This window comes from Lissotriton vulgaris, chromosome 6, assembly GCF_964263255.1.
Source record: "Lissotriton vulgaris chromosome 6, aLisVul1.2, whole genome shotgun sequence".
NCBI classification, from domain to species: domain Eukaryota; kingdom Metazoa; phylum Chordata; class Amphibia; order Caudata; family Salamandridae; genus Lissotriton; species Lissotriton vulgaris.
The window spans coordinates 1,848,213,211-1,848,225,739 of NC_141694.1; the positions used below are offsets into that span (position 1 = coordinate 1,848,213,211).

Consider the following 12,529-nt stretch of genomic DNA (forward strand, 5'->3'; position numbering starts at 1 on the left):
CCCCGTCCTGGCCGAGGCAACACTGGTTCTCGGATCTGCTTCGACTCTCCATCAGATCACCGATTCGCCTGAACCAACACCCGGCCCTTCTGACGATGTCCAACGGGCAAGTGCAGCACCCGAACCTCCAATCGCTCAAATTATCAGCCTGGCTCCTGAGCACAGAGAGTTCGGTGGCCTGAATATCCCACAGGACTGCAGGGATGTACTAGCCAAAGCAAGGGCGGACAGTACGAACAAGACCTACTGTCTCAAATGGAAGAGGTTCTGCATATGGTGTTCAGACCAGGGCCTACGGCCCCTCGCCATCACACCTGAACAGATATTACCATACCTCCTGCATTTGGCCCAGTCGGGACTGGCGCATGCGTCCATCAAAGTTCACCTGGCAGCAATCTCGAGGTTCACCAGAACGATCACAGGACCTTCTCTATGGTCTAGTCGACTGGTCAAGCAATTCCTCAAAGGGCTATACAGATCCTTCCCGAGGCCTCGGAAAGTACCTCCCACATGGCAGCTTAACCTGGTACTCAACCAGCTCATGCGTCACCCGTTTGAGCCCATTCACAGGGCATCTCTTCAACACCTCTCATGGAAAACGGCGCTCTTGCTCGCTCTAACTTCGGCCAGACGGGTTAGCGAGCTGCAAGCCTTGTCCATTCAGGAACCATATCTGCAATTCAGACAAGATAGGGTGATACTTCGACCAAACCCTAAGTTCATTCCAAAAGTACCTTCGGACTTCCATCTCAACGAACCATTGGTCCTTAGGTCATTCTTTGCCAACCCTTCCACAGCAGCGGAAAGGTCGCTGCATTCTTTGGACCTTATGAGGTGCCTGAAGTTCTACCTGGACAAGACTAAGGATATCAGAAAATCCTCACAGCTGTTCGTGGCATACAGCAGACCACGAAGGGGCCTACCCCTCACGAAGCAAAGCATCTCCAGATGGATCTCCTCGGCAATTTCGTTCTGCCACGAAAAGGCCGGCCGGCCTTTGAATGACCGGGTTCTGGCTCACTCAACCAGAGCGATGTCTACGTCGGCAGCACTGTTTGCTGGAGTGCCGATCCTGGACATCTGCAGGGCGGCGACCTGGAAGTCACCGCATACTTTCTCCAGACACTACTGCCTGGATATCGAACTTCAGAAGGATGCGGCAGTGGGCCAGGCGGTGCTTCGCCATCTCTTTCAGTAAGGTGAGCCTTCCTACATCCCGCCTTCCAGGTATGCACATTATTGCTCTGATGATATTATGTCTAAGCTGTCTCTTTATTGTATGATACTATATGCATTATCTACTATGACGGCAGAGCATCTCTGTTTTACAAATGTGCTACTATGATTGCTAGCTACTCTGATTCAGGCATGTGAATCTATGAAAGACACCCCTAATACTGGATAAGAAATGCGTTACTTACCTGTAACAGCAGTTATCCAGTATTGGTGTCTTTCATAGATTCACATGCAACCCTCCCGCCTCCCCTGGAAGGACTCACTTCCCTCTCGGAACTATACTACGCCAAACCTAGCTGGGTGCGTACGAAAATCTGAGGGACTGAGGCTCCTCCCAGGAAGGTTCTAGAGGGAGGTCGGAGCTGATTGGCTGACTATGGCAGTTTGGTCCTTTTTACATAAGGACAAGGAAAGGCTACTAAGGGGAGACCCTTGGACCCTTTCTCTCTATGCATGTCTATGGACATTGCTTTTTTATTTACCGGAGGCTCCCGTCTCGACGACGGGGAATGATTCAGGCATGTGAATCTATGAAAGACACCAATACTGGATAACTGCTGTTACAGGTAAGTAACGCATTTCTTATGTGTGGTTTGACCTCTAACCTTTGACTTTTGTAGTGATACCACTAGATGCTCATTTATTAAAGACTGAGCAGCCAGGCAGCATCCTCTGCACTGAGCACATCACTGATGTCTGCACATTCTATACAGAATGTACAGTGGAAGGCACATTCCAAGACTAAAGGAAAATATATCATAAGTCAACACAACGACTTACTTTTTTTATTACTGTACACTTGTTGAGTGCTTGAACTACCACTGGACTCCTTTGGAGCATTGGTGCAAAGAAGGAGATGTAAAGAGGTAATATCAAGAAGTACAGAGGTCACATAACCGAACAGGGGAGGAGAGAGTTTACAGCCTTTTAGAAATTCATCTATTTATTTAACTCAGGACGTTAGAAAACACTACAATGTCAACTTGCCAGCCTAAAGAGCTCTGTAATCTGGATCTTTCTGAACAGACATGCCTTGGTTCTGTTCCTAGGCTCCCAGTTGTCAAGGACTTATATAGGTTGGGGCTTTAGACACCCAGATAACTCTTTGTTTCTGTTATTTGAAAGTCAGTGTTTAATATGGAGTAGATTGGCAGGTAAAAGGCACATATCTAGGTTATAGTGAGGAGGCTAACGTCTGTAAGTAGCTAGTCCACATGCTTACATAGTCCTTTGAATGTGACCCTCTGGAGCACATGATTTTGCAGTCTATGCAGTGACATATTTGAGATCAGAACAGAGTGTATTACTGTAGGCTAGCCATCAGTGTGGTCCTTGTCAACTGCATCTGCATAAACTGAAGTCCATTCATGAAGGTTGATAGGCTAGCAAGTCATATTGCATTGTTAATTTGTTGAGTGAAAAATAGATCTGTGTCCCATATGGTTCCTAAATCCCTTGCTTTATTTGAGGTTATTGGGGTAGTAGGGTCTTTGAGGTCATTCAAAATGAAGCATGCTTTGATCTGACCCTCTCAAAATGAGGATCTTGCCATTTCAGAAAAAAATCACACCCAGTCTCACCCAAAAGCAAATTGCACATTCTATACAGAACATTTTGGACCCCACGCTGATTTGCTTTCTTGGGCCTTGTTGAAAATAGTGACTGTTGGAGTTGTAATACTGAGAACGCCAACGTATAGCATATGTTATATGATTGCCCCTCACTACCCACGTTCTGGAAAAACATACACATCATTGATGACATCATCCACACCAACCTCCCCAGGAACTTATTGTTCTCCATCTGTGGCCACTTTAGTCCCCCACATACAATGGGCCTTCTGAAGGAGGAATACCTACTCTTTGACCTAATGTATTTTTTGGCCATAAGACTTATTTTATCATCGTGGAAATCTCTGAGCAATGCTTCCTGTAATGCCTAGTGGGAGTGATTGCATTATATCAGTCAATGAAGTCTACCCAATATCCCTGGATCTCGGCCAACAAATATTTGTGGAACAACCTTGACCACTATTTGGAGTTAGTCAGACCACCATAGTATCCTCTCACCGATGGCATCTTCCAACAACAACTTAAGACACTATCGAATTGTGCTGCAGTTTTCAGAATATTGTCTGATGTTTTACTATCTATCCGTCTAAACTTATCTTTGTACAAGGGTTATCCTATATGTACTCTAGTAGGTTAATGCGGCAACCTTTCTCTCTCTCCTCTCCCCCCCCTCCTTTTATTTTGGTTCCCTCCTTAGCGGTCAGCCGATGTTTGCCATTTATGCCTTGTTGTGTGTTTTGTCCTCTGTTTTTTCTGCTTTTATATCTGTACTGTTGCGCACGACTGACAGAATAATTGGAAATGCTTTTACTTCCTCTAAAAATGCTAACCTCTCTTTGTGTGTGTTGAAAACCCAATAGAAAATGGTGCAATAAAAAGAAATTAGGATCTGTCCCTTTGATCTGTTCAAGCTGACCTTGTCACTCCATGTCACCTTCTGTCCTATACTAACTGTTCTTCAAAACTAAATACTACTGAGCTCTTCCCATCGACTCGCTACCTCAGTCAGTATAATCTTGAACCATAACCATATTCTCAAACAACTCTACTGCTATGCAAATACGCAGGTCAGTAGGACAACCAAGCGGTTGAAAAATACACGTTCCCTTTGTTCCCTTTAATCAAGGTGACACAATTAGGAATACAGATCAATACATAACTAAAGCTTCTTCATCGAAAAGAACAATACATTAACTTTCCTTTAGACTTGCATGCAACGAATCAGTATTCCAACGTTAATAATCGTCCATAATATACCACTAACTGCAACACTACAAACTAACTATAGGCTGCATGAAGAGGCATGCTACACATCCACAAAGTGCTTCAACACTTTGTCAGGAGTAGTAAGCACTATAAATGAGAGTAATACATAGATCACCTCATATTTGTAGTTGCAGTTGTCCCCAGTGGAAGGGCAACATCGGCTCAGTCAAGTGAAAATGAACTAGTGTCTAAAACATTGTAATAATGTAATAAATTATCCCCCGAAAAGACATTCACTACAGGATCAGAGAAAGCTCATGGTAAGACGTAGCTTTTGTGGTGAAGGGAGCAGAGCCTGATTTAGTTCTTGATCCTTCTCCTAAAGCCACATCCTAGGTGCAGTATAAGAGATCTTAAACTCTATTTATTTGAATGACTATAGCATAAATCGAATATTTTGAGTATTCTTAGCATGGCAGTAAACAATCTGCTAGATTGCAGATACCCTGACAAATTTGTATGTCAGTGCCAGGATAGTAGGGTGTTCCCTGGAGTTTCCTCTTTGTAGCAAACATGTCTGAGCAGTTCTACCTAGCAACCCACAAACAGAGTTGCTGAGGACCCACCCCAAGACTGTGCTTTTACCTGTGTCTCCTGTCAACTAAAGCTTTTGCTTTTTTTGTCTGTCCCGCTGACTGTCTAGGTGTGCCCAGGGAAATCTCTTTCAATGCTGTGAAGGAAGTCCTGTTGTCTGTGAAGGGAGTGAGAGCCACACATGGTCTTCGGTTGTGGGCGCTTACTCTCAGTCAGAATGTAGTATCAGTTCACATTGCCATCGGTAAGTTTCATTCCACAGGATTTTTTTGTTGCTAGCACTGACTCATGGGATTGCATGGGCGTTGGTATTTCTGACTTAATGATGTTGACCTCCGCTCCAATACATGTTACTTTCTCCATTACACAAGAGAAATAATTGATTAGGCGTGACTCCAAGTTTGACATTTCCCCCTTCTTTTAACAACAAAGCTTAGATTAACTAATGCCACTGACCACCTCCACCACAGTTTGCATGGCAAGATGTCTCCTATCCAGTCCACCTATGTTTGATCTCTTTTGGAAGGAGTCTGCCCCACAGTTGCCTTTTCTTCTAAACTATTTCTTACTTTTTGCCATCAGATGACAGCACCGATGCAGAGACTGTGCTGAAAGAAGCCACCGACGTACTGCAGAGCAAGTTTGGCTTTCTCAGCACTACCATCCAGGTAGAAAGGTATTTGGAAGAAATGGCGCATTGTGTGAAGTGTAAGGATCCTAGGGATTGATTCCCTCCAACCCCATCATCCTGACATGAAATCTGGGGGGCAGCTGTTGAGCGGGAACTCACAGCTACAGAGCCACCCCACTCACTAATGCCATATCAGAACCAGGCAGACAGATGGACGCCAGTCTTGAGAGGACACACTCAGCATTGCCGCCTCTCCTGACCGGATCGCTGCTAATGTATATCTGTCATGGCTGCCTGGGAGCCATACATGGTTGGGATATTGTATTGCATCACCTTGTGTTCTCCAGCCTTTTGTTTTAAGAGGGTTTCGGAACAGTGGCAATTGTGCTTCTGTCAAGCCCCGTCCAGCATGAATGCAGAAAAAGGCACCGTGTCCAAAGGAGTTGACTTGGACATACAGAATAAACCGGGTGGTGACTATAATGACCTGTTTGCCCTACACTGCCAATTGATCCTCAACCTTATCTCCAACACAATTCCAAGCAGTCTCTCAGTCCCATGATTACGCAAGGGTTGAAGAATCCTCAGTGAACCAAAGCCAAAAATCGGTGTCGGTCGGTTGGAACGTCAAAGTCAACATAAATCATCCATCATCCCCAGACTACCAAATGCCCTATAAGGACGTAGCAATGGCAGACTGGGACAAATGCCGGTAACCTAACATATAATGCAGTTTTGTTCTTGAAATCGGAAAAGTAAGAATACAAACTACTTCCTCAGCATCCAGTTGTCCCTGGGTAATCCTGTTGAATTTTAGATACACATCCGCCAAGACCGATACCACCCTGGATCACTGCCTAAAATATGAAAAAATACCAACTGTTCAACTTGATACTGTCAGCCAGCTTCGACATTCCAAAGTGAAGTAAAAAAAAAAATACAACTTATGAAATCCCGCAACATACTCTTAGATTCAAGTCTACAGCATTATGGAAGGATATTGCTGTGTGATGGATCCTTGAAAAGATGTATCTTTAATGGTATTTTTAATGCAACCCTTGGTAAGTGAGGATGATGAGGATTATACAAACTCTTTCTTCTTCCTTAGCAGAGATTCACTGACCAGACTCACACATACCCATGCCCTGGGATCTCGAGCTATAACCATTATTAGTATTGTTCCGTCCCAACAATTGTCTTTATTTATATATTTATTTTCATTCCCGTCTCCATTGATAGATCAATTCGTCCACAACCACAAAGCCTTCCTTGGTGGATTCTTGTCACAGAATGATGCTGTGCATCTCTTTGCTGCTGAAATGAAACTTGCTGTCGATTGATGCTTGGCACAGTAGTTGGGCACCAGCTGGTAAAGAGGTGTTAAACTGAGGCTTTGCTATGGTATTTCATACCTTCACATGTAGATTTATTTAAAAAGACTTCAATATCAGTGGAGAAGGTTGGCTAGCAGAAGTGTTCAGATGACCTGAATCAGCTTCACTATGATGCACAGTGCTCGTTATGACGTGGACTTCACAGTGTAGCTAATGCCAAGTAACCACTGAGGATTAGAACCCCTTCCCTGCCCATGAGAGCACGCGGAGGTCAGGGCAAGGCAAATAAAATGAATTAACACTGAACATCTTGAAACTTGAGGAATAATCTCTTTGTGAATGACCTCAACACTTTGAACCATTTGAAATTAAGTCGGTCATGAAGAGGGAAGCTCATTAGAAATATTTTAGATTGTAAAGCCATCTGATGCCACAAAAATGGCCTCCAAGCGAATGTCCCTGAAACTTAGACATAACAAACAAGAAATGCAGAACTACCTAGGGAGCAGTGTGATTACCTTAAACCTTAAGTGTAGCTGGGTGTTTAGGAGAAGCAAGTTCCACACATTGACTGCCGGCATTGAGAAGGCTGATCTAGTCTTTAAAAGTTCTAATATGATGCTTCTTGTTAAGGAAGGGTAGACCTGTGCCATGAGAGGCATAGTCGGCAATGCAGAGCACTTTGACTTCAACCCCCATGCCACAAGTAGCAAACATTGCTTTGACAAAGTTGTACAAATGTGGTCTGACAGATGATGAACTGCATTTTGCATGAAGTGTAGGAAGCAAATGAAGTATGCTGACATCCCTAGTTGGATGGTATGGCCACACTTATTTATTTAGAAATGGTAACTGAGAAGATGGAGAGATATATTAAAAGACCCCTCGTAGATTTATTTAGATTTCAAACATGGTGACAGCTTTAGCCTGGGCAGTTATGCGCAAACAATAGACTGGCATAACTTTTAGTTGTATAGATCAAGGGTACATATCAGTAGGGTAGTCAATGGTGCTTAATATATTCTGCCCTATGCCAAACTCTTACCTTGATTTCATCTACATTCAAACGAAGCTCATGTTGTTGCCTCACCAATGACTTTTGGTCTCCGGCTAGATACAGTGTAATTTGCCTGCCGTTGATACATGTGTAGAATATGATGACAAAAGCAAAAACTTGTGTGGCCAGGGATTATAAAATATAGCAATATCCCCCAAACCAAGATGTGAGCAATTGAGGCAAGACCATGCACGTGTTGTACAACTGGAATTAAAAGCATGGGATTGTATAGGTGTAGAGAGATGGTCAAGTTACAGAATTTAGTACTTTCTTAAATAGTAAAATTTCTTAGCAGGGCCAAATATCAACTTAAAACGTCCTGCTTCTTAGTAATCTTAAAAGGCAAAAATATTCAGAAGCAACTAATGTCTTTTCTTATAGAAATAGATTGTATTAAGAAGCAAATTGTGTAAAATGTAGTGCATATCAACTATGAATCAGCCTATTTATTAGTGCTCAGCTACATGAATGAAAAAGAGCTAGTTACAATTACACTGCCTAACCAAGTTTGGTGCAACAGACTGTTATTCTTCTTCACATAGTCTTGGCTTCAATCTTCCCTCAAATCCCTGTAGCACACAATACGAGAATCAAACCATCCCAGGCCCATACTGTACCAGCAGCAGACAGTTCCATTAGCATACAGTCCCAGTAGGAATGTAGTCCTAGTGGCTTGCAGACCTGCTGCCATGCAGTCTAGTAGCAGACAACATCAGCGGTGTTCACTCCCAGTAGCACAGTCTAAGTAGTACACAACTTCCAATAGCATGCAATCCTATTAGCATACCATCTCTAAAGCACACATTCCCAGTAGCAGACAGTCCCACTAGCATACAGTCCCAGGGGCACACTCGTCCAGTTGCACATAGCCAAAATAGCATATAGACCTAGTAAAAATCAGTCCCAGTAGCAGACAGTCCCAGGGGCACACTCGTCCAGTAGCACACTGTCGCAGTAGTACAGACCCCAGAAACACACATACCCAGTAGCAGACAGTCCCAGGGGCACACTCGTTCAGTAGCACACTGTCGCAGTAGTACAGACCCCAGAAGCACACATTCCCAATAGCAGACAGTCCCAGGGGCACACTCGTCCAGTAGCACACAGCCGAAATAGCATATAGACCTAGTAAAAGATAGTCCCAGTAGCAGACCGTCCCAGGGGCACACTCGTCCAGTAGTACAGACCCCAGAAGCACACAAACCCAATAGCAGACAGTCCCAGGGGCACACTCGTCCAGTAGCACACAGTTGCTGTAGTACAGACCCCAGAAGCACACATTCCCAGTAGCAGACAGTCCCAGGGGCACATTTGTCCAGTAGCACACCGTCGCAGTAGTACAGACCACCAGTAGCAGACATTCCCAGTAGCAGACAGTCCCAGTAGAAGACAGTCCCAGGGGCACACTCGTCCAGTAGCACACCATCGCAGTAGTACAGACCCCCCAGTAGCACACATTCCCAGTAGCAGACAGTCCCAGTAGCAGACACTCCCAGGGGCACACTCGTCCAGTAGCACACATTCCCAGTAGCAGACTGTCCCAGTAGCAGACTGTCCCAGTAGCAGACTGACCCAGGGGCACACTCGTCCAGTAGCACACCGTCGCAGTAGTACAGACCCCAGAAGCACATATTCCAAGTAGCATACAGTCCCAGTAGCAGACGCTTCCAGGGGCACACTCGTCCAGTAGCACACATTCCCAGTAGCAGACAGTCCCAGGGGCACACTCGTCCAGTAGCACACCATCACAGTTGTACAGACCCCCCAGTAGCACACATTTCCAGTAGTAGACAGTCCCAGTAGCAGACAGTCCCAGGGGCACACTTGTCCAGTAGCACACCGTCGCAGTAGTACAGACCCCAGAAGCACACATTCCAAGTAGCATGCAGTCCCAGTAGCAGACACTCCCAAGGGCACACTCGTCCAGTAGCACACATTCCCAGTAGCAGACAGTCCCAGTAGCAGACAGTCCCAGGGGCACACTCGTCCAGTAGCACAACGTTGCAGTAGTACAGACCCCAGAAGGATTAGTTACTTACCTGTAATCCTAGTTCTCTTCCAGGGGTATCCTCATCAAAGTCATAAGCACTTGAATATTCCCGCCCATGTGCGGGACCCCAGAAACACAATCATATATGTATCTCCATATATGTATCTCCATATATAGAGATACATATATATATATATATATATATATATATATATATATATATAGATACATATATATATATATATATACATAATAAAAAAGCAAATGCAGCCTTATACACACTAGAGCTGAATAATGCTGTAAGGACTCCCCATGATATCATAAAAGCATACATTAGAAACAGGGAGAAAACAACAGCAAAACATGTTTTAAAACTGTTTTAATGCTTAGCAGTCGTCAGAAGAAACTCTCACATAAGACTGAAAGCATATACAGCTCCAAGGCTGCATTGCAGAAACATAACATAAAAAGGCTGAAAAGCTAACTCATAGCAACCTAGAGATAAACTGGCACTGTGTCTGTAAGGCAGTCATGACCCCCAGCTTCCCATCATGCCTCAGGGGTGACAGTTAGGTCAGTTGTTATTTGCGGTGACTCAAAAAGCAATAACACAAAGAGTTGACATTACCTCATTAAAATCACAATGATCCTTTGCCCGGGGAGGCAGGAGGGTTGCTTATTACTTTGATGAGGATACCCCTGGAAGAGAACTAGGATTACAGGTTAGTAACGAATCCTTCTCGTCCAGGGGATCCTCATCAATAGTCATAAGCACTAGAATAGAATAGAGAGCCTCACCTCATCCCCCTGCGGGCAAAGGAAACATAACGGTAAATTAACCAATCAGCTTAGAAAACTAAGCCTGGATAGACATATTACTATCCAAATAGATTCCTCAAGGAGGCCTGGCCCACTTGGGTATCCGCCCTGGAATAGGATTCTAGACAATAATGCCTTGTGAAAGTGTGAACTGATCTCCAGGTTGCTGCCTTGCAAATTTCTGACATTGGAACATCATGCAAGAAAGCTACTGTGGCCGCTTTTCCCCTAGTGAGACAACAACAGGAGTTTATGCTCCAACTGGTAAGCCAATTTTATACAGGACACTATCCATCTTGAAATGGATCTTTTGGAGTCTGGGAAACCTGTTCTCATGGCACCATAATTTAGAAACAATTGATCCGATTTCCTTATGCTCTTGGTACCCTCCAAATAGAATTTAAGCACTCTTTTGAGGTCCAAGGAACGTAGTGACCTCTACATAGGAGTCGCTTGATTTTGAAAAAAGGACGATAGGGCGATTGAATGATTAATATGGAAATCAGATATAACCTATGGTAAAAAAGCAGGGTGAGCTCTTAACACCACCCTGTTGTGGTGAAACACAGTATATGGTTCTTTTGCACACAGCGCTTGGATCTCACTTACTCTGCGCGCTGATGTTATCGCTACCAGAAAAGCGGTCTTCCATGTCAGGTGCTGCAATGTGGCTTTATGATTGGGCTCAAAAGGAGGACCCATTAATCTAGACAGCACCAGATTCAACTCCCAGGGAGGAGAAGGGGTTCGAACCGGGGGATACACCTTCTTCGACCCCTGTAAGAAATCCTTAACCACCTGCATTTGGAAAAAGGAAGGTTGGTTGGGTGATTTTCTGTATGCTGTAATGGCTGACAAATGAACCCTGATTGAGGCATATTTCAAACCCGCTTCAGCTAAATACAGACGGTAAGGAAGAATGACTTCTTCCTGCCCCTTCGTAGGGTCAAAATGATTTTCAACGCACCATAGGTAGAACCTCTTCCACTTAAAAGTGTATGACGCTCTGGTGGGACCGATGAAGATGCAGCCACAGCATGAGTCTTCCTCGCTGCCGTGATCATAACAGAATCCGCAGGCGGATCCGTCTTTAAGAACACAGGGTCTGTGGAGGCAGGCTTGTACTTCTTCTGAATCCTAGTCGGAGCGGCTTTAATCACAGCTGGAGTCAGGAAAATGTCCATTACTGGCTCCAGAAGTCAGGGAACCAGGGGAAGTAACGGACGAGAGGCTGCTCTCTGATGCAGAGTTTCAAAGATAACCGTTGTTACCACCTGAGGTGTTGACATCTCGATGTTCAGCTTCTGAGCCCCTCTCTGAAGCACATCATGTTAGGTGTTGATCTCTAGACAGAGGACTGTCCGAGAGGATGGGAGAATAGTCCCTCTTCAAGGATCGAGATGAAGAAGAAGACCACGTAGATGATCATCATCTTTTGCGATGGGAACTATGTCTGCGCTCCCGTGATCTGCCCCTTCGCTCCTCACGCCTGGGCGAATGCGATCTGTCCACTTCCTGTACCAGTCTCTGTAGAGGTGACCTATGAAGAGGACTGGCATACTCTTGCATCCGCTGTGTTGCTCCTGTATCCTTGCTCCAGTGATGCAGGGGAAGGAGCCATCTTGGAGACAAGTGCCCAGCAGGGAAGCTTCCCTGTGCTGTGAAGGAGACCTATGACTCGTTCTGCTTGAACGCCTTTCTGGCGAGGCAGGTCTTGTTGAAGGATGCCTAGATGAATGAGAGGAAGAATGGCGTGACGCTGATTCCGTTACCAGAACCACCAATCCTCCTCCAGACCTCACTGAAGTGGGTCTTGACTTTGGGCGTGTGCCTCTCGACACCGACCTGGACCTCCTTCTCGACATAGATCCCCGGTCTGTTGTTGGTCCCGGTCTCGATGACGTTTCCCTGTTCCTCGACGTTGAGTGTCTCGCAGACGACGTCTGAAAATCCCTTATTCTCGACGTCGAACTTCGATGAACGGACGACGGAGGAGGGGTTATGCTCCTCGACGCCGAAGGTCGTCTTGCAGATGAAGATGAAGGACCTCTGCTCCTCGACGCGATCGCCGCCGTGTTGACGACGGCGGAA

At 45.1% G+C, this 12,529-nt stretch overlaps 1 protein-coding gene across 1 annotated transcript in view; it reads left to right on the forward strand.

Annotated features, from left to right (window-relative positions):
* The window catches only part of SLC30A3 (solute carrier family 30 member 3), a 259,788-nt gene extending 253,629 nt beyond the window's left edge, over positions 1–6,159 (forward strand). The window contains exons 7-8 of the mRNA XM_086926061.1: positions 4,717–4,851; positions 5,190–6,159. Coding sequence (XP_086782187.1) covers positions 4,717–4,851; positions 5,190–5,335 — 281 coding nt within the window. The 3' untranslated portion in view covers positions 5,336–6,159. The remainder of the gene's footprint in view (positions 1–4,716; positions 4,852–5,189) is intronic.
* Positions 6,160–12,529: the final 6,370 nt, after the last annotated feature.